The 23,294-nt window shown below is 38.8% G+C and overlaps 1 protein-coding gene across 1 annotated transcript in view; it reads left to right on the top strand.

Moving 5' to 3' along the window:
• The window catches only part of ANO2 (anoctamin 2), a 195,485-nt gene that overhangs the window by 83,580 nt on the left and 88,611 nt on the right, over window positions 1-23,294 (top strand). The window contains exons 13-14 of the mRNA XM_059816887.1: window positions 777-859; window positions 13,028-13,111. Coding sequence (XP_059672870.1) covers window positions 777-859; window positions 13,028-13,111 — 167 coding nt within the window. The remainder of the gene's footprint in view (window positions 1-776; window positions 860-13,027; window positions 13,112-23,294) is intronic.

The raw sequence follows: 23,294 nt of genomic DNA on the forward strand, positions 1-23,294 counted from the left end.
AAATCCTTAAGTCCATAAATTAGCACCTAGGCAAAGGGCTATCTAGGGGAAACAGGAATTATGAGGGGACAGTCAGGAGACTGTAAATATGAGACAGCACTACACAATCTGTTCCTTCATATTAATGAAAAAGGAAAAGCAGGAGACTGAACTACTGGCCAGTCCTTTAGGACAATAATCACCTTGTCTATGCAAGAAAAAAACATTCAACTCTACCACTGTATTTTGAAAGAACATTATTTTCTACATATTACTGAGGGTCTTAGTTTACATATAGGTATCAATGACATATTTCAGTAGCAGGCTACACCTACCTTCTTCACATGTTTCTGACCGATTAGAAACACTGAAACAGCAAAATCTGTTTGGCCAGTTAGAGTGGTACAGATTAATATTTAGACCTAGATTTTGTTTCATTATGTGCCTTATATTCATGAATTATACAATGACTCATGGTAAATTAAGAGAGATGATATTTTTGGGGTGGATATCAGCAGATATGGGTTCAGTTCCGTTCTCTGACAAGAACTTACCAGTGCCTTTGGGCAATCCATGTTGTATCTTTCTGTATTTTATTTGTAAAAAGACAGTAATTATTGTTTCCATGCTTTGCTTGTGGGCTTTCTTTAAAATTGGGCCTGGGGCTGTTTCTTAGTGCTTATTTCTAAACGGCCTGGCATAACATGATTCAAATATCAGTTGGGGCTTATAAGTAACACAAACATTCACCATAGCGCATTCAATTTATAATTTAAAATTTTTTTTTTTTTTTAAAGCTACTATGTTCCTTGAACAATGGAAGCGTTTGCAGATGAGATTGAATTACTTCTGGGATCTAACTGGACTGGAGGAAGAAGAGGTAAGTTTCCTCTCCCTGTGCTAATTTACTGTATAAATTATTCTATATCTGAAGATATGCATTGACATTTAGATGTCTCATGAGTGTTCTCCAGCACAATGCAGTTCATAGCTATGTTTTTAAAATGGCTATAACTGATACAGTTTTGAGTACCAGTGTATCATTAAAGAAATCATCACCTATATCTTACTGATCAGCACTCTAGTTTTAATAATTAATGTTGAAAAGGATTATAAGATAACAGCAGATCATTCTTTGCTGAGAATGCCCATATGCCATAGCACAGAGTGTAATAACAGAATGATACAGAATAAATACTTTGTCATGTAGATGTGACTTCATTATGTATAACAAAAGTTCTCTGTGACAATGATTGTAACTTGTCAGGCTAACATAAATAATATTTGCATCCAGGTCTGTGCTGCATCTATCATGCCTTAGGTACAACACCCTGAGCTCTAGGTACTCACCCACAGAGCTGTTGCAAGCACCAAATGGAGCTGGTTTCTTGAGAACAATTTTCAAGTGCTTTACAATCAGCCCCTGGGGCTTCTAGCTGTACCTGAGTTCACCAAAAAGTGAGACATAATTGTTTATTAGTATTTACAATGTCCCTAAATTTGTATTTATTTGTGTTCTTAGGCATTGTTTCACATGTCATGGCCTACGGTCTATATAAATTACTGACTGTCACCAGAGGCTTAATTTCTAACTCTGACTGAAGAAAGTGCAGTTACCAGCCCTAAATCATACTAAGAACAGGTAGACTTTAGAGCTTGCATTACATATTCCCTAGCAATAGACGCTGACATGGCTCTAGAGCAGGGTCGCATTCAGTAATTCAGAATTGCAGCAATTAGATTCTCTTTTGTCTTTAATGGTGAGCTGCGTACCTGTATGGAACAATTCAGTGTACCTTGCTCTCTTCATTGACTTAATAAAATGTGGTCAGGTTCCTGGAAGGCAAGTTGTAGGCCTACCTTGATTTGATGGCAGGATTCAAATCCATTTTTTCATGTTCCAGTACAGTTCCTTAAACGACAGACCATATACAAGCCTCCAGCCCTGCTACTTGAGCTCAGCTCAAACAGGCTGTAGAGTGCAAATAACCTAGAAGAAAAGTAAGCTGACATCATGAACTTCATGATGGAGCATGGTGATAATGTTATTCCACTTTTGCCTATTCGTCAGACAAGAATCATTGGATAAAATGAAAAAATAACCCTGAGAACAGACAGCAGACTCCACTATTCCTCTTCTTCCATCACTATCCCAAAATGCAGCCTTTAGCAATGTCCTTAGTGTACGGGAGACCTCCCAAGTATTCCTTCACTGATGACTTGACTACAACCTCCCCTATTTTGCCTCCGGTTTCTCAGCTTTTTCACTACTCTATGCAGTTATGAAGCGGATGATGCTCACAGTATAACCCAGTACTCGCAGTTCATAAGTTGTGATGCAAACCAAGTGCATCAGCACACGAGAAATTACTGCTTGTCCTATGTGGAATGTCATACTGCTACCTGGGAGAACAGCAATATTGTAGTAATTACAGTACAAACTGAGAGGCTGGAGGGCAAACTCTTGGCTCTGCAGCATACTTGATGAACCCACCAGATTTTACTGAATTTCAAGTTCATCACTTGCAGTACAAAATCCTAAGGTTTAGCTCAATATTTGCAAAATGCTATGAAAGAATCCATAGATTTATGAGGTCCTGTGATGAAGAGCTCTGAAGTGGTAAAAGTTTGTGGAGAGGAACTGTGGGATCAGAAAGAATCCTTTGTTTATGACAAGTGAAGGAGTGCCAGACACATCTCAGCACAAGCTGAAGAATTAGGAACGTAGAATCATAAAAATAAGGCTGGAATAGACCTTGAGAGGCCATCCCTTGTGCATGGTAGGATCAACTCTTCTTAAATCATTATGAAAGATGTTTGTCTAATTTATTCTTCAATAAATCCAGCAGTGGAGATTTCATTTCCTCCCTAGGGGATCTATCTGTACTGCTAATAAGCTTTTCCTAGTGTCTATCTTAAATCTCTTTGCTAAATGTTCATTTTTTTCTTGTTCTTTCTTTCAAAGATAAAGATATTACCTCTGTCCTCTTTTCAGCAAAATTCAACACCCTTTTTTTTAAGCTGAACTAGCCTCTGCTCTTTCAGTCTTTGTTCTTGAATCATTTTCTAGATGTCTGTTTATTCTTGTTCCCTTCTGGACATTTTCTAGTTGATCCAGCTCTTTCTTGAAGAATAATGCTCAAAATGGACATGTCTCTTGACCTGACATCTTAAGCCAAAAGCCACGCACCATATCGTCTTCTGTCAGCTCTTGGTACTTCAGCAAAAATGCAAAAGTTTATTCACCTTTTATACATTAAATTCATAAAAATGAGGATAAATTTGTCTGTAAGACAGATACTGGCATCACGTTTCAGTGGTGGTGAAGTCTTTAAAAGCGTTGAAAATGATGTTGGAAAATTGTGTCTGATTGGGTTAGGCTAGAAGGAACTAGCAGTGGAATGCACAGAATCGCTTAACAGATCAAGAAGGGAAGGGCCAGAAGGTTTAACAATTTCAAGACTAGATGGGGTTAAGTTATTTATCATTATAGATTTCTTTAGAAAGGGAAGTTTTGGAACTAAAACTGGAAGGAAAACAATCATAAAAGTTGAAGAGCTGAGAATTACATTGTGAGAATTATATTGAAATAAAAGCCTTCAGTGTAATTTTTGTGGACTCTTGACTACAAAATTTTTAGTAAAATTACTTTCTTTAAACACACCGGGCCAAATCTTTTGCTTTAAAAGAGTCACACGAGACATTAATTTAGTCCATTTATTTGTAAATATCTTGGCAACGGTAGTCTGAGAAAGCAGACTCCCTAAGGCTTTCATGCCTATTTGTAGCTGGCAGCTGTACAGACTTAGACGATTTGCATTTGTACTTCTGAAATCTGCAAAAAGAATAGGTCGTATTGGGTACTAGACTGTAAAATAGATAATTGTGTTGAAAAGCAATTGAGCAACTGATAACTAAATGGAAGGGGGAAAGAAGAGAAACAAACACAGACCAGAACCATGAAAACAGACAAAGCCTTGGAAATACCATGAATAAGCACTCAACGTGTCATGCCACAGATGTGTGTTTGTGTAACCCAGTCAAACAGGTTGTGCAATTGTTTGGTTTTAAGCTTGTGTAATAAGGGATACAGCCATCCATAAAGCAGTGAATCTTCTGTCACCTTCATTGAATTCCTGATAACACTAATTATTTAATGATCCTAGGATAGCCCTGATCTTCTGAACAAGTCCTTTCAACATTAGATATAAGTGCTATGTTTAGGAGGATGAGAGATTTATTAGAATAATAAAGGAAGGAATGTTATCCCTCAGGCCTTAGGGGAAACTATTTAGTACCAGTTGTTGCACCATTAAAAAATTACACATGAATCATAGAATCACAGAATCACTAAGGTTGGAAAAGACCTGTAAGATCATCAAGCCCAACCATCAACCCAACACCACCATGCCCATTAAACCATGTCCCACAATGCCTCATCCACATGTTCCTTGAACACCTCCAGTGATGGTGACTCCACCACTTCCCTGGGCAGCTTATTCCAGTGTTTCACCACTTCAAACATGTTTTAATTTGCAAACTGTAAGAACCAAAGCAGGTGATAATTCCTTCGCTTGCTAAGAAGTCAGTAAAGATATATGATTGAATTTTTTTTCATTCCAAGACTGTTGATCCAGACATGTGCCACAATATGCTGGGGCTCTAGTTGATTTTCCTCTTTTATTTCTCTTCTACCAGACATATCAACATGCTTTCCTTTCCGTTCTTTTATTCCTTTTCCACTATAATGACGTCCTGTGTCCTTTGCAGGACTGAATTGTCTACAAGCCTCAAAGCTGTTTGATTCCTTATAGGTAGTCTTGATTCCTCAGGATGTTGTGATGGGCCACTCAAAGGCTGGGTCACCTGGGCTGGCATGAGTTCTTTCCTCCTGCAGTCCCCTGGGTTCGGAAAGGATGCTCCCATCTTCATGTTCCCTGGTGTAAGCGCAGAGGTGGGCAGTTGCTTGGAGTGTGAAGCTGTGGAGAAGGAGCTGGAATGAGCTCTTCCAGTCTGTGCAGCACAGCTCTCTACTTTGGTTGTTGTTGCCCAGGGCATGGTGATGGCATGGACGATGGAAAATAGGAGCTATTGATAGAGGAAAGGAGCAACAGGGAGGAAAGTCCTGCTTGCCAATAGTTCTCTGTCTTGACCTACCGCATCCTGTATCTTTATCCAGCACTGCCCCTCTAGGAACAGGGACCATCTCTAGGCTTTTCCTTCATCCTCTTCTCCTTCCCAGTGACCCAGGAGATCCAGGTGGATAAGCAGGTTTTGCCAGCGATGTGCTTCTTGCAGAACAGGCAAGATATGGAGTGAGGGTAGGGCATCTTGCACTGCAAAGGGATGTGTGTTCTAAGGGAGATGGCTATGAGGAGGTAGAGAGGGACCTTCCTCTCTCCCAGAGTCTCACAAACCCTATCTGCCCTTTTCAGGTCCCCCAAAGTCATTGTACGCCCTCTCCCAGCTCTCTCATACAAAAGTCTCTTAGACACCATTGTTTTTTCTCACCCCATTTTTCCTCCCCTCTGTCCTCTCCTGTTGCACCTAATCAGTTTTCCTGTGCACTGAAGATGTCTTGGGCTGATTCAGTATTGGGTAAATTAGACACAGTGACAGCCTCCAAGATTAACCTGCTGGTGGTGTTAAGAAGGAGGTCAGAGTCTGGTCCTAGTTCAGGCAGTTGCTCCAGGAACCTCAGCACCACATCACTACGTATTCTCTTGTGTTGGGAAAGAACTTAAAAGAAAACGAGCTTTTTTAAAATGCATTTTACATTTACTCGTGTGTGTGAATGCAGGCTGCCATTTTTTTAAACCCAACTGTATATGTAAATACTGTGGAAATGTGTTAAGAAGCTCTTATTTTAATGAACTGGAATAAAGGGGGTCTAAATGTAATTTATTCTTCTGTGAAGTCTTTTATCGCTAGGTCATTGTTATTTATTCTGTGATTTTTCCCATCAAGCGTCATTGACACAGGAAGATTAATCAAGTCTAAAATAAGATGGAAGGAGAAGTAGCTCTTCTCTCAATCTGCAAGATGTACTAAACCCAATGGAAGTTATTTCTAAAAGTACTTTTGAACATGGAAAAGGCTTTTAAAATTTAAGAATAATATTTTGTGTTATTGTTTAATGACAGCCAAAATTGCCAATTGTTTAAAATTAACGCAGAGTTTCAGAACTCATCATGTTTCAGCAGCCAGAATTGCTTCCTATTCTTTTGTTTTACTTTAGGCTTTTTTTTATTTTGCTTCATTTCCTTCATTTTCACATGCATACAGGAACTTATGAGTAGTGTAACGTTGCAAACTCACGCCTATAAAAACTCTCCCACATTACACCTTTATTAAACACGTGATTATGTGCTGTGAGACGGTATTTTATTGATACAGGTTTCAAATGGCCTTGCTTTATTCACTACTTTCCAAGAGCACATAAGTGTGTGTTTTTTTCTAGATTCATTAACACCTCTCTGGGTCAGAGCTATAGAAAGAATTCTAACCCTTGGAAATCATAAGTACTTCTTTTGATTCCTGATCTTGTCTTCAAATCAGCAAAACACCACTGACTCTCTTTAGATCTCGTCTTCCTGCTTCCATCCTACTCTGCTGCCTCTACTGCAAGATTAAATTTCTTCTAGGCAGTATAGAAAGTTTTTGCCATTTTTGTGTGTAGGTTTGTGTGAAAAGCTTCTGATCTGTAGCTCGTCCATTAATAGTTCATTACACAATAATGAAATCCTCACTATCTCTGAATGTATGCCTATCACAACATTTTCAAATATGAGTGTATTAAGGTAGACCTCTTGAGCTGAAATTTTCAAAGGAGTCTGAAAGTTAGACATCCAGATTCCATTGGCTTTTCCATAGAAGGTGAGTGACGAGCCTCCTTAGACCTAACAGAACAAATGCATCCAAAATGTAAACTCAGGCACCTGAACTATGTGGCACAGTTTTGAGATGAAAATCAAGCCCCTTCCTCTCACTTTAGTGGGGTATGTGATTGTCTCTTTTCTAAAATTAATGGTTTTTGCCAAGGTGATTGCTTTATTTACCCCTGTTTAAAAAATTAAGAGGCTAGGTTTTATTTTTCCTTTTTTTAATGTATTGGCCATGTTATTCTCTAAAGACTTTGTTTGGAAGATTTAGACTCACGGGGTGAAGCTGCATAAAATGCCTCAGTAGTTCACAGATACCAGTAGGTAGAGATCCCCTCCTTACTTTCGGGCTGCTAATTCTAGTGTCTCATCTATCACCTGAACCTGCTGACTAAACCTGTGGAGAAGTAATTCCAGAAATAAAGTGGACAGTGTTTGTGGTGGAGGAGACCGATTAATTAGACAAGGTTTCACAGAGTATAATCAGGGCATTTGGCAGGGGAAGAGAAGAATGTGTGGGTTAGGAAGACCCTTTTAGCAATAGTGAGCCATTAAATCAGTTCATCTGTATCATGCAACTTCATTTATAGATTGCAGCTGCATAGCAGCCTAAGCCAATCTAACTAGAAACATTCTTACCTTATATTCACTTATCTATCTCTGGTAAGGGCAAGACAGGGAAATTAATGACAATAGCAATAGTTCTATCCATGGGATTGATATAAATGCTATGTTTAAGTTTGATTTAGCATTCGACTTTGACAGCTACTTGCCCACACAATCATAGATTTAAAACCTTTAACAAGCTGTAATAGGATGAATCTACAAAATATTTGCCTCTTTCATGCATCAGTGACCTTCTCTTTTAACTTTCTCTCTAAGTTTCTTGGGATCACTCTGGTGTATAATGTGCAATATGTAGCCTTGGACCAATGACAAGTTCAAGGTCCAGTGTCTTATGATTTTGATCTTGCTTAGAAGAAAAATACCTTGCCCTAGTTGGAGGAAACTGTTGGTTTCTAACCTTGCTAATTTCTAGGATATTTTATCTTGAGGCCATAACGTTATGATTTGTGAAACAGCTATTTTAGATCAAATTTAAAGGATTTTGCAATGTTTATTTGTGAGAGCTACAAATCTGTAATCCATCCAAAGTACACTCAATCTTAAATATTGACAGAGAAAAATTTCCATAAACACACTCCCCTAAAGAGTGCCTCCACAGCCAATTGTTCCCACTGTTACACATTATTAGACAAAAAAAGACAACAGTGCCCGAAGGGGAAACAATCCATTCCTTAAGAACTTCTCTTTGGAGAAGGGATTCTATGCTTATATAGTGGCTAAAGTGATAGGGTCCTCGTCCATGACTGCGACTACTCGATACTACCATAGGACAACTGAAAACAATAAAAGTGATACTGATATGCTCAGACATTTTAAATTTTCTAGAGTCCAGATAATATTTTATCAAAGTTAGAGCAATAAGGTAAGATCGAAGTCGTTCCACCGACAAGCTGGGTGATGTCCCATTTTAATGGGCTGGCATCCAACTTTACAGCTGGGTTTCTTCTTTATGTTTGCCAGCTCATTTGTTTCGGCAATGATTTATCATGCAGTAGAATAAAGAATTTTAAGCAAAATTTTCAATACCATAGTTCAAGGGACATCTGGCTTCACACAATTCCACTTACTGATGTAGAGGTCTTTAAATGGGTTGAATTTTAATTGAATAATGAACAAAAATAAATGATGCTCTTTTCTGCTACAGTTACCCACAAAATGTGATCATGACATTGCAATGGCAGCATTTGGTTGTTTGGTCTTAAGGGCACTTAAAAATCTGAGGCCATATTTCAAAATTTAGTTTTGAAGGTAATCCTCCAAAGCACTACTACTGGTCTTGCTCCATGGGAGCAAATAAAGGCATTATACCTATCTATCTATCTGGCATATATATTTCCATTAGATACCTTATGGGTTCTTTTGTTTTGACTACTTCAGTTTTATATTGCTTTACAAGACCTTTGATAGCTGAGTTCCTACGTACTCGTACAGTGGCTTTTGTCTTTTAACATCCCTAAACTTACACTAATATTAGATGACTTATTCAAGCTTCTGTTTTAATTTTACACAAATCAAATTTATTGTGCAAATGATCTGGACTAAAAAGATCATCAACATCTACCAGTGATCCCTTCATATGTGCTGAGATATAAAAGTCCCATTACTAGGACGGTCTAAACAGATCATTGGTGTGAATGACAATCTCTTCCTTAGACTTCTCCCTGCACTACCCACTGTGTCATTATCATAAGCAACACAGGGTTTTAGTCCTTGATTTGTAATAATTATCCCTCTTGCAGCAGAGAACAGCTGGGCTCTCTGTTCCATTCATTTCAAGATTCCATCTTGATTTGGGACAGCAACTGGGTTATTCCAGTTCTCATTTCTGGAAACCTTCCTTCCTACCAGTGTGCACTGCTTTGCTGCTCTGCTTGTGTTTGGCATATTAGGATAAGGCTGTTCAATCAATTTGCAGTGTTTCTTTGACTTTCTTTAAAGTGTAAAAATGAAGCAGTAAGTTGGCTCATTTTTTGCTGATAACTCCTTTGGTCGGTTAATCTGGGATAGTTTCTAAGGTTCTATTTTTTCTTAGCAACCAGGATGTGTTTGTCATGCATATGCTTTGTAAAATTCTATTATCACTTTCTTCCTAAATCAAAGAGAAATTAAGGAGAGATCAGTTTGCGTTATACATTCTGATCAAAATGGATCATTACCTACATAGCCTTAATTTGCAATGTACAGTCAATACACATGTTGTATGTTTGAGGCAAATCCTGGAGACCATTCTCAGGGAAAATTCCCACTGACGTCTATATGAGTTTTGTGTGAGTAAAAATTTCATGATTTGGCTCTTTGTTTTCAGGATGGGAATTATTGTTTTCTACTCTGAGCACTCATTTGGCCTCAAAGTACCTTGGCTCACATGGTTTTCAATAAGTGTCTGGCAGCTGTACTGGCAAACTTCCAGCATCATGGGATTCATATTTATCCCTACATGGATATTTGGCCTTCTTCAAGTCATCACAACTATTTCTAGCTTATTGTCCTAAGAAGTGTAGAAGTCTTCCCATTTTCAGACAAAGAATTGATTCTGAATCACATGCTTTTTACAGCAGAGTGGAATTGTTCCTTCACATCCATGTATCTATGATCAGGATCAAGTATCTCTAAATCTGTATTGTCAAGAAATGTTTTATGCAATATACTCATAAAAAGAATATATAGACACATGCATTCCAGGAGGCACTGTGGTCTGTTCAGTCAAGAGTAAGATGACTTGGCAGATTCAGTGAAGACAGATCAACTAATTTTCCAATCCAGATGTAGGTGTATGAAATACAGTTAAAAGGACATTGAAATGTCTTACAAACTAAACCATAACTTGACCAAATTTGAACAGAATATGCGCTCAAAGCAAAACTGTCAATAGAAAAAAAGTAAGTTACAGTACAATGTTTTGCTTGGCATTTTATTTTCTCACCCTGTTTCCTTTCAAGTTAATTTTCAAAAGTTGCTCTGACCTCTGGCAGCTGCCCCTGGTGTCCCACAATGCTCTGCTTAGCAGAAAATAAGAAAAAAGGAAGAAAGCCAGTTCAGCTCTGCAGGTGCTCCCATAGTGTGATCTGATCTCCTCAGTTTCTTACAACTTCATTTATCTCATTTCCCTACTTTCATCAAGCTGTCTCCTCTCATGTGGCCATCCATGCCTGATGCCTTCATCCTTTCTTCATTTAAGTCTAAAGATGTTTCTTCCATCTGACCTCTGAACCTTATCTAAGGAAGCGTGATACAAATTAATGCAAATCAACAAGCTAGTGAAAACTTTGAAAACATCCAGATACATGCATTGACCACAGCATCTTTCAACACTTATTGTTGTATCTTTGTCTTTCCTTTCCCTACCCTGCTCACCACCATTTTTGCTGCTAATCAACTTCAGTAATGTCAGAGATTACCCTGCCTCATTATTTCTTGGAGTTCCACATACACTCACAGCACTTTGTAAGTAATAACAACAGCGACCCTTGTGACAAGAAGTGCTGTAGTGATTCCTGAACTTCATTCATTGTGGTATTGATTTTTATGTGAGACATAAGTAATGTAAAAGAACTCTGTGATGCAAAGAGTGTCGCACGGACACCTTAGAACATGTTTTATTAATTTGAATAATACTTGAAATTACAAGTGTAAAGCAAGTTTCATTGTATTTGTTTGGTATAGCATCATAGTGCTAGAATCTGAGGCATAGCCCTACTTGAGCTTTAGAGAAAAAAAGTTCCCTCAAGTCTCCCATATTACTACCAGACTCCCTGAGTGCAGTAGAATGCCGGTACCGTTTGTGGGACTGCCTTTAGGGCAGACATACATATAACTTGTGCATAGAGTTCAAAAAGATACAGAAATACTCGTTTAAGGCAGGTATTTAAGTGATAGTGTGCTCACATAACTCTTCTATGCATCAGGAAAATCTCATGATCAGGATAAACAATATATTGGAAGTCTTACAGTGTCTACATACTGATGTGCAACAGAGGATTCTCAAGATGGTGTCTGATGTAGTGAAAATGTTACAGATTAACAGAAAATGAACAGCATGTATATCCCGCAGGAAAGACTGCTGAAGTTCCATGCAACCCCCATTCTATTGTCCATGAGGATTAATTATTTTTTTTTTTTAAAACTGGGTTTTATTCTCCTCAAGGCTATCAGATTCATTAAAAAGTGTTAGTAAGATGATTTTGTGACTGGGCTGATAAGTATATGTTCTAATTATACTAAGGATATATGGTATGACCAATGCCGTAGGAATAGCTTTTTTGGGGGAGACATCAAATCCAAATTCCAGGCTCTGAATGAATTCAGAACTTGGCAGGAATGAGGAGAAAAATGGCATTTGTCTTTTTTATGAGCTGCTCTCTTTAAAATCCTGGTAAGTTTGTGCTACCACGCGTAATTTCTGCTCTAATTTGGAAAAGAAAAATATAACTTGCAAGCAAACCTTGAAAGGTTATTGATAGGGGACACTGGGCCAGATCCAATGGCCCAAGAGAAGTGAGAGAGTCACAGCTCCATGCCCCCAGGTCCAACCTTTAGTGAGGCTAAACATGTATTCCAAAAGGCATAGGTACACAGAGCACATATATACATCACATACGTGCATACATATACATGGCCAGCCACTGAGATCACACAGAGAGACACACACAGCAGGTACACAGACAGCACAACGGCCTCATCCTGCCTAGGATGTGCACTAGTGAGGTCTGCTAGTGATACTATATATATGCACACATGTACAATGCAGATCCCCCCAGCAGCTGGGCTCACTCAGTCCACCCAGTAGCTACCCCTGGACCCCAGTCTCCCCAGTTGCTGGCACCCAGAGGTACAAGCATGCAATGCAATAGTCCCTCTCCAGTTGCTCACTCACACATACATCCTGCTCCCCCAGAGCTGGCTGGGACTCCCCTGGTCCCCTAGCAGCCAACCTACCCTGGTCTTGACCTTGAAGACACACACAGACTCCAGTGCATCACAATCCTAGAGACCCCCAGACCCTGTGGTCTCTCTGGCAGTTGGCTGGGACTGCCCTGGTCCCTCTGATAGCCAACTCCACCACAGTCTCGCCCTTAGAGACTCCCAGCTCCCTGACTCCCAGGCACTTCACGTACTTGTCAGCTACTCCAGCTTGATCTCCACTAGCACTTATGTACTCATTCTCACACCTGCACTTCCTCCAGGTGCTGGGAGTCAGACCCCTATATAGACCAGCAAACTATTTACATGTGACTGGCCCTTTTTATCCCCTTAGCCCTCTGTTTTTCCACAGTTGTTCCTTCCCAGGTGACCTAGATCCCTCCCTTCCCCACCTGTGGTTCCTCCCCTAAGCATCCCATAATAACTCCTGTGCAATCCCTAAATGCTCTTCCCCTGCATCCCATAATGTATCCCATACTTTTAGGCAGTGATCCCCCCCAGTCTGAAAGGTGCTGTTGAATCATCTTAATGGTTTGGGTCATGAATAAGTGACTAGAACTTTTATTTTCTTTTCTCTTAATCATAATCACACATTTGGTTGGTTTTTTTTCCTTTTTCAGGAGCATCCCAGACCAGAGTATGAAACCAAACTGCTGCAGAAAAAGCTGAAAAATAAAAACATCACAATGGAAAATTCAAATGAGGTAAGATACAACTTACTTTTTTCACTTATGTTGAATTTGTGTTTTGTTATATTTTGTTTATCTTTTTGTCTGTTGCTGATGGATAGTTTGTAAAAGACACTTTTTGGTGCTCTTCATCAGTTTTTTAAGTTGCTTGCTAGGGGTCTGGTGTTACATAGCCCTGCAGTGCCATGGAAATGCTTTGAGGTCATCGCTTTGCTAGCTCTGCAAAGCAAAGAAATTTGCAAAGGAATATGGTTGACCGGTGGTCCAGGATCTAATCTGTAGAGTGTTGAATGATTAATAAGATAATCAAGACAGGCATCCTTATAGCAATGACCTAGAACTTCAGTACTTTGTGGACAATAAAGAAAACAACTTTTATTGTAGTGATTTCATTTGCATTGGTAACATTAGCATCTTTAGTCACGTCGCACTTACGCAGTTGTGAAGTTTTGATAGCATTACCAGTATAAATGGAATAATAATTGGTATATCATTTTTAGATTGGAGTATGTTTAGGCTTTCTGTGGCTACTTCAAACCCAAGAACAAGCACTTTTTTTCCCAGTCCCCTCTTGTAAAATGCTGATTGAGGTCTCTTTCCTAAGCACTCATAATCACCCTGTAGACTTTGTCCATTAAGCTTGGTTAACCATTGCTTATTCCCCACATGCCACATGCATCAGCAAAGCCAAAGCATTCCAAAGCTGTGTCCAGTTTCCAGGTAGAAGGAAAACAGTTTAAATTGTTTAAACATTGAGAATCAGTATCTGAAGTGGAGAATACTCCGGTTTTCAGGTTGGGTCCAACAAATTTAGCCTTGCAGCTTACGAAAGAATTTAACTGTCCCTTTCTTCTGCTGGTCACTGTCAAGGTTGTGAAGTGTTTCCAGTGAATCTTTCATCTTGGTGAGACTGCCTTTCACCTGTTGGGTCCAACCAAACTCCACAGAAGACAACAGAAAGATTATCAGTTACTTTAATGGGCTTTGGATATTGCCCAATATGAGCAGAGACTCTCATGCAGCAGTATAGGGAGGTCTTTCCTTACATGTTAAACAGTTCTCTAGGCCTTCCAAGTGAGGGGTCAAAGACTGGAAAAGACAAATAAAGCAGCTGCTGCCCTTCAGCTTTTTCTGACTTAAAGTGAGTGAAATCTGGAAACAAGTCAGCGGTTGATGCTGTAAAATATTGGACTTCAGTAGTCATGAAGCAGTGCTAGATGTTTATCTTACCTAAATGAGACACAAAAATCACAGCATTATAAATTAGGAATTAATTTAAGGTAAAAGAAAGCAATGAGAAATGCTAAGAGCATAGGTAGAAAATGAGGAACAATGTGAAGATCCTGTACTATAAAAATGGGAAGAACTCCTTTCAGACACCAAGAAGGGAAAGTGTTTCCTGGAATATTTTCTCTCCAATTACTTTTTATGCCAATGTGGATGGAAAAACAGCATTCAGAAAGAAAATATTTTCTTCAAGTTTTTTTGGGGCATCTGGATGCAGACTTTCTCCAATGTCTGTATAGGAGACAAAATCCTATTTTGGAAATCGAGGTAGGCATTTTGAACTGCAAAACTCCTGATTTTTAGTAATATCTAATTCTGAAGTAACTTTGAAAAAAAAAAATTTAGTTCATTGAGTCATTTAAGTATTTTATGGAAAAGTTTCCCAGCGTCATCTCAATCTCTTTTCTAAACTTCATTAAAAAATAAAGTGCATTGACATTTGCCATCAAATAGTTACTCATAGGGAGCAAACAGTTATTCATATGGCAGAACATTTCATTTGGGTGATTAAAGTAAATTTCCAATAAATGCATTCGTCCTGCAACTTACTGACTACCATCTCTCCCCAAATTACTGAAACATATTCCAGACTTCTCAGAAGTTTTCCATCAGTCAACATTTTTCTTACTAATTCTGTTGTAATCACTTTTTTGATTTCCCTCAAATTCTTTCCAGCAAACAACACATTAGTCTGGGTTTGGAAGCTGTGTTGCTCAGTGGTTTGTACCTCAATGCCTTATGATATTATAAGGGCAAGAAAAGTTTGTGCGAGACCTGCTGAAGAGGAAAAAGGCCAGTTCTTTAATTGAACTGTTATGTTTAATGTACCTGTGGAAATGTACCATTACATTTTGCTTTGGAAGATCCTGAAAAGTTAGACATTAAAAGTGATGAGTATTTAAGACTGCAATAGTTCTTCTGCCGAAATTTTAGAGGCTTTAATCTTTTCTTTTTCCCCGTTCAGACGCCTGTATGTTACACTCGTTACAAGACCATTAGCTCAGAAGCTTTTGCATGGCAGGTAGTATTAAAGGCACAGGTTTCTGTGAGGTCTCTGGCTCAGTACTTATGTCTCGTTGGGTAGAAGCCAGGCTACAGGACTTTGTCATATTAATAGTGCAGATCTAGTGTTTGGGGGGGCATCAAAGCAGAGGGCTCTCTGTAGTTAAAGATTCAGTCCTCCTAATTTCTTGGTTTTGTATGAATACGCAGATGCCTGTAAGGTCTCAGTCTCATCAAATCTTGGTTGACAGTCTAATGTCATGGCAGAATTCTCTGTGAAATTTTCACCTGAATATTTTTAGCTAACTAGGGTAATTTAAAGGCGTATCTTTTGGGTGTAGCTGGACAACAACTGCACAGTACTGAGCTGATATCAAAGGACAGGCTCTGGCACCACTGCCTAAAACTTTTCATTACTTATCTAATATGAAGTCAGAAGTCTCCAGTTCAGCAGCTGTGGCTTGTTGGGATAGAAATGATGCCAAAGCTGAGGCTATTGTGAGAATACTGATACAGACCTTACTTAAAAGCATATATTTCTATAAAATTGCTGGCTTGTTTCCAGTATGTTAATTCCTCTGTTCCGGTGAGAATGTGACTAGTTTTATGGCTAGAAACTGAGCTTTTATGTGGAAAGCTCTGTGTACAATGTGGTTTTTTTCTTGCCTCACACCAACAAGGAATCCCTGTGAAGCTAATTGGGTTATTTTTGCAATGAAGGGATAGGGCTTTGGTTATGGACTGGGTTTGTGATTGCAGAAGAAAATCGACACCACTTACATAATCTCTTAAATGATAACCTGAGAATACCTGTTAAGAGGAAACCTACTTCAACACACAGTTTTCCCCATCCGCTGTTGAAGTCATTAACTTTAATGAGTGTGGAAGATGCCCAACACCTGTCAGGGCCAGTAAACACATGAGTCACTCTACCCAGGCAGCAAATTCCAAATCAGTTTGATGAGACTGGCAATAGAAAGTATTACAGATCTAATGTATTACTTGCCCAGTGGGATTTGTGTTACAGAATATAGCTTTCATACAAATACTACTTAGGGTATTTACGCTACTGTAATAAACAAAGAATTTGTTTATAAAATAAACAAAAAATTTCAGCCTACACCACCCTGTGTGATTCAGGCTGTTTTAATAAATATTTTATTTGCTATTTTGAGAGTGGGAAAGAAACCATGAGGGCTCAGAGCACTTCACAAAAGATTGGTGTGAAGTTACTCTTTACAATAACACCCTAAGGTTCTATTATTTCAGAAGAGAATTCATTTAAAATGAAAGGAGTTGAAACATTTACATGAAATGCCTCAGGTTAGGTAGCAAATGCATAAACAGGGAGTCCTTATGAATTATGACACTCATTTAAAAAAAAAGAAATTCTAAGGGACTGATTCTGGAAATCTGCAGTGACCTGGCTTACAATCAGCAGCACTATGTGATTTTTTTTTTTTTTTTTTTTTTTTTGCTGTCCCATAAATAAAGGCTTGCAATGTAGAGCTTCTTGATTCATGTACATTAAAAGGCTTCTTTGTCATTGCGGCAGAGATGAAGGCTTATGTGTGCATGCATGAATGCATGTGCCTGATAATACATTCATGCAAATATGGCAGGTGCAATTTTTGTAATAAAGCAGTTCATATTACTTTTGTTGTTCTTGTTTAATACGCTACAAGATGAAGTTGAAGATGTGGATAGAAATATTTAAAGAATAGGGTAAAGTTACTGTGTCTGCAGAATGTTAACTAAAAAAGGTGTTGGATATTTGTACTCTTCTGATAAGCTGTTCCTCTCTCTGTGCAGTAGTAATGTTCTCAGCGGAAATACACGCAGGTCAGGAAATGAAAATTGGTCTTGTGCCTGAAAACATGCAGATGGGGCTAGATCCAACCCTCACTGGAGCTGGTGGAAAGAAAGCCTCCCAGTCATTTCTGGGACAGGTGGATCAGGCCCTGACTCCTTTTCATTAAACGTCCAGCTGATCTGGCAAACATGGTGCAACATCATATATATTCTTATCTTTCCTATTTGGCAGGAAACTAAATAACTCATTCTACATATTTCTCAAGGAAAATTTTCTTTATAGAGAAAAAGGGCTTGTCTCTTGGCTCATGTCCTTACTCAGAGCAAACCCTGGGAATAATAGGATCTGGCATTCTCTCTTGCCTTTAATTCATTTTGAATATGAAAGTGGCAGAATAAGTTATTTAAATTGTTAATTCAGCTGGTAATTGAAAGAAAAGAAAGAAACATTTCTTTCCGAACCGTTGTTTCAGCAAGCTGGTTTGAAGAGGAAGGTCTCTAGTGTAAGGATGATACAGGTAAATACAAAGTAGTATTGTACATTGCTGAAGATTACTTTATATATATATTTTAAAAATTTCAGCATTGTGAAACATGAAATAGTAATTCTTGCTGCTAGTTGGTTCCTTACCCAATTTTGCATAAGCAGATCTCCCACAAGGCCTAAGAAACACTTCAGATGTTGGAGCCCACCTCTTTATTAAGCAAGTCCTTGATAAGATTAAAGAAAAAAAAATCTTTTTTTATATATTAGCTGTAACTCTGTAGAAGAAACCAAGATAATTGGTCATAAATACTAATTTAAACAATCAGAACTGTAAAAGAACCATGAATAAACCCAGAGTTCCGTAATCACTAATACTGAGAAAATATTTTTTTGGCATTTATTGGACCTTACTATTAATGTGATAAAACCACTGATTTTGACCCAGTATTTCTTAAATTTTCCAGTGTCTTTCCAGCCTCTTTCATTGCTTTACTTTGACAAAAAAATTCACTTTCCAAACATATGGGATAGTAAGAGGAGTATGTGATAACTGATCTTTTTTTCTTCTTTTCAACTTATTCTTTGCATCAGTAACTTTCAAAAATAAAAAATGGAGGATGACTGAAGATGAATGGGGACATTTATGATGATAATCTTAGAGAGAGATCTCTTTCACTTCATTATACCAATTTTTGGTTGGCTAATTGGATCAAGTAACAATTGAAGGGTTAATGTTATAATTCTAATTATTTTAATATTTGAGTTCTGGGTTACATCAGTTTTATACCAGAGTATTCACAAGCAGAATTCATGTCTTCAAAAGACTGTTGACATGGCCTTTCAGTGTGTTCTTATTTAGATGTGTGGGTTCTTTAACTATGGGTTATATGATGTGTATTCAAATCTCTTCCCTATTGTTGTCTTGGAATTTGGTTATCTTTGTATGGAGTAGTGTGAAACATGCAGCTAAAAATGTCCCACTCACTCCCTGTGCCTCTAAAAATCTGAGGCGGGATTTTCCCAGGGAAGTGGTGGAGTTACCATCCCTGGAGGTGTTCAAGGAATGTGTGGATGTGGCATTGTGGGACATGGTTTAATGGGCATGGTGGTGTTGGGTTGATGGTTGGACTTGATGATCTTGCAGGTCTTTTCCAACTGTAGTGATTCTGTGATTCTGTATCAAATAAATGAACCCAATGTGTAGCCACAGTTCTGTGCTCCAGTATTTAGAATTCTATTACAGTCAGCCTTCAGAAGGAGGTAGCTCTTCCAATACTCTTGATATGAAGAAAGAAAATGCTGAGAAATACACTATCATTGAATAATTCAGGTTGGAAAGGCCTTCAGGATTTTATCTAGTCTAAATCCTGCCCAAAAGAGTGACAGTTATGATATCAAACCAGGTTGTTCAGGGTATTATCCAGTCGGGTCTTGAAAACCTCCCAGGTTTAGAAATGGTAAAACCTTTCTGGACACTGCCTGACTGTCCTCATGGTGTAAAAGCTTCTCATTATATCCAGCCTGTACCTCTCTTGTTTCAACTTATGCCCATTGTCTCTCGTCCTCCCAGCATACACCACTGTGAAAAGCCTGGATCTGTCTTCCTGATGACCTCCTTAAACAAGTTGAGCTCATCTTGTTCCTCACCCTCTCTTCATGGGACAAATGCTCCAGGGCTCTGTGCCTGGCTCACAGAAGTTGGGCAATTTTTTTTTCTACTGGAGGGCCCAAAACTGGACACAATATTTTAGATGCAGGCTAATGAGTGCTGAGAAACGGAGGTAATCGCTTCCCTTGATCCACTGGTTAAGCACTAGTTAATTCAGCCCAGGGTGCTGTTGGTCTTTGCTGCCAGGGCACACTTCTGGCTCACATTCAGTTTGCTGTCTACACAGACACCAAATGGCCTTTTCAGTAGAGTCTGTACTACTGCAAGGAGTTTTCTGTTTCAAGGCAAGTCTTTGCATTTGTCCTTGCTGACTTTCACGAGGTTCGTATAGACCCGTTGCTTCAGGCTGCCTAGGTCCCTCTGGATGGCAACCAGGTACTTGAGCATGTTGACTGATCTCTCCCCAGTCTGATGTCATATGCAAACTTGATGAGCAAGCATTCCATCACCTCCTCCATGTTCTTTAAAAATGTTAAACAGGGCAGTCCCATATAGACTCCAGCAGTACTCCAGCTGTTATGGGTCTCCTGGTAGAGTATGACTCATTAGCTAATACCCTCTGAGCCAGATCATCCAACTTGTACTTTGCTGCAGTCAAGGCAAATGACACTGACAAGTCTCCTCTTGTCTACAAATCTAGTCATTTTCTCACAGAAAGCAATCAGGTTGGTGCGGCATGATTCACCTTTGGTAAATCGATAATGACTGCTCACAATCACCTACTTCTCCTTTACGTGGTCAGAAATGGGTTTCAAAACCACTTTCCAAGGGACCAAAGTGAGGCTGACTCCTTGATTATCCTTTTGTCCTTTCTTTGAAGATGGATACAAAATTGTTCTTTCTCCAGTTGTCATGGCCCTTCCCTGATCTCACTGTCCTTCCAGAGATGATCGAGATCAACCTTGCAATAACATCAGCCTGCTCCTCTAGCTTCTATTTGTCTTCTCCAAAATTATAGGTAAACAAAATCACTGCTTATCTTTTCTAAAGGAATAAATTATCGTTGTTTTGTCTAGACATTAAAATGGTGTTTAACTAGCAATACCAGGTACTTTTTTATTCAACTGTTGGAGGCCAAACAGCGCAGCTCAGAGACAGGATTTTAAGAAAAAGGTATCTAACGCTTGTGAGACTTCTGCCAAAATAAAAAGTAGTGGTCTTTTTCAGAAGAGAGCTTTGAACTTTGAAACAAGAGAAGGCAGGGCTGCTGTTTGTTGGTCTTATTTGTGTTACTTATTAAGATTTTGGCTCAAGGAAGCATTCTTTCTAGGGCAGTAATACAGCTTGTGTTGTTTAAACATGTAACAGGGACTTAAACATATGCCTCAGCATCCTGAATACGGATACAATTAAGCGCTTTCTTGAATTGAGGCCTCAGCTTCCCACTGACAACATTAAAGATGATGCAGGTCTCCTTCCTATTAAACTGAATGGAAAGACTCATTCCTACAGGTTCTGTTCATCAGTACTTGAAATTAATGGGAGTTCTGCCTGAGTGAGTAATAAAGTATTAGTCCTTAAGTTTGCAGTTACGGCAGATGACTTACTATCGCATTGTACCCAGTCAAAGACTATAATAACAGGTTGGAAGGCTACAGCTAAGTCTCAGGTTGAAAAATAAATCTGCAGAAGTCTGCTGGGTTTTAATTTAATGCAGATACTTGAACTTAAGAAAAACTAGAGTATTTTCCCGTTCCTGTGTGCTGGTGACAAACTCCTGATCTTGGAGTGTATTTTCTACCTTCTATTGAGCATATTTATAGGGTCAGTTTCATGCTATTAATCTCCAAGGTCAAAACAGAAGCCCAGATTTGGGACAAAATTTACACAAATTGGCTGTGGAAACAACAGTCAGTTAAGCTAGTTGCCAAGAATTTTTTCTTTGATGCATACTACAATCCTGTCTGCAATTTTAAAGAAATAAACTGCATTTACATTAAATTCCTTTGGGCATCCATCCCAAGATTGAAATTCCACATACTCCAAGCTTAAAGAGCTAAAGAAGGCAGTCTGAACTGCTCAACTTTTGCAGCTATTACCATGTTTAATTGAAAAACACTTGCCTACTGATCTGCTGATCTTCATCATTCACTTAATTTAGGGATAAGATGGCATTGTGTTTGGAAGCACCTTCACACCATGGTATTTCATGTAATAGATAAACTTGAATTCTTACCAGGTTATTCAAGTCAACTTTTTCTCCTATTGATGTCACCTGGGTATTGTACAACTGAATTTAATGAGAGTAGGCTTTTAGTTATTAATACCCGATGCCAGATTCACTGCTTCTTTCAATCTGTATCGTTCATATAGTGAAAATGTCAAGCTTGTTTGTATGCATAGACTAATTTAACAACTTCCAATGGCATACTCCAACTTTAGCCTCAGAGATCAGCACATAGCTAATGATATAAATAAAGACGGAATATTACCTTCTTAAACAGTGAAAAGAAACCTCTAGGGCATCTCCTCTTTGTTAAGGAGTCCACTGAAAGATGATGGAGTGGTATGTATGTGCCTTTAGCTACTCCTTTGTCAGTAAGGATAGCTGTTCAAAATTCAACCCTCCACATGGTTTTCTTCTATTCTTAAAGTTGCATGAAATCAAACCAGAAAATTGAAGGATGTTACAAAGCTCTTTCAAATGTCTAATGCCAGAGTGCCAGAGCAGTTTTAAAGTTTACTGCTATCTTTGGCCCAATTGCCACATTTACCTAAAATCTCATGATTAAAATCAGTCTCATGTTTAAAATGGCCACCTTACTGGCATGGCAGTCTGCGTAATCCCCTCTCCTCTAACCCCTCTCCCTCTCAAACAACAGTGAAGATCATTCTGATGGGTTTAAAATGGGATGATCCCTTGAACATCAGTCTGGAATCTTTCCTAACCCATAGACACCAGTTGCCATCTCTTCTTTGCATAACAAATGACAGTGGCTTAGAGAAAGCATAGACACCTTTGTGGACCAAGTGTTGTGCTCTGTTTTGCTTCTTTGGGGCCTGGTTTTCCTGTTCTGTGCTTGATTTTCTTATTGAGATTAATTGCCTGGAAAATAAGTTGGACCTCATTTCTTGAAACAACTTAAATACCATTTTGAAAGTGTTGATACAGGTCTCTTACATTGCACATAGATCTTTCAAATACTGAGGTAGGTTAATTTTTAAAATATTTAATATCTCAGTCAGACTGCTTTGTTTTACAAATGCTATATCAGTTCTGTCTTCCCGTCAATGTGTTACAGAAGCCATCCTTTAGTCAGGTAACTTTTTTCTTTTTTTCCTTCCCTCCGACCCCCGCCCCACCCCGAATTCTGGGTCCACTCAGTTCTTACATCGGTTGCTTCCTCTACTGTCATTCCCTCACTGCCTGGTTTCAGCCTTTCTTTCCTTCATACCAATTGCTGTTTCTGCAGCTCCTCTCCTGGCCTCTTCTAGTCTTATTCTTCTCCTTCCCCACATTCTTTTCTTCCCCTCCACCTCCAAATATTTGTCTTTATTTCTCCATCCTCATTTTGCATCTCATAATTTCACATCACTACCTATATTTTCTGGCTGTCTATTTTTCTTTAGTAAGGACAGTATAGCAAGTATATAGTATAGCAAGTATATATATAGTATATATACAGTGGCCATGCCAGTGAAGGAGGAAGAGATCCCACCTTTACTTATGGGGCCACCACTGACTATCAGTTCTAAGTTCAGAGACAGCTTGGTGAAATCTTACACTTTAAAGCTGAAATATACAGACTCTGTTGTCAGCTCTGATTAACTGAATGTTAAAGCAACCTAAAATCAAAAGTAGAGAATCTTCACAAGAAAGGGAAGATCAAATTTCAATGTGTGCTGGTAATTGTAAATCAACGGAAAGGAATGAAAGCTCTTGGATGGCATGGTTTAGGCATCCTACAACTGCTTTCACTTCGGATAGGACCTCATTTGAC

This window comes from Gavia stellata, chromosome 4, assembly GCF_030936135.1.
Source record: "Gavia stellata isolate bGavSte3 chromosome 4, bGavSte3.hap2, whole genome shotgun sequence".
Classification (NCBI taxonomy): Eukaryota; Metazoa; Chordata; class Aves; order Gaviiformes; family Gaviidae; genus Gavia; species Gavia stellata.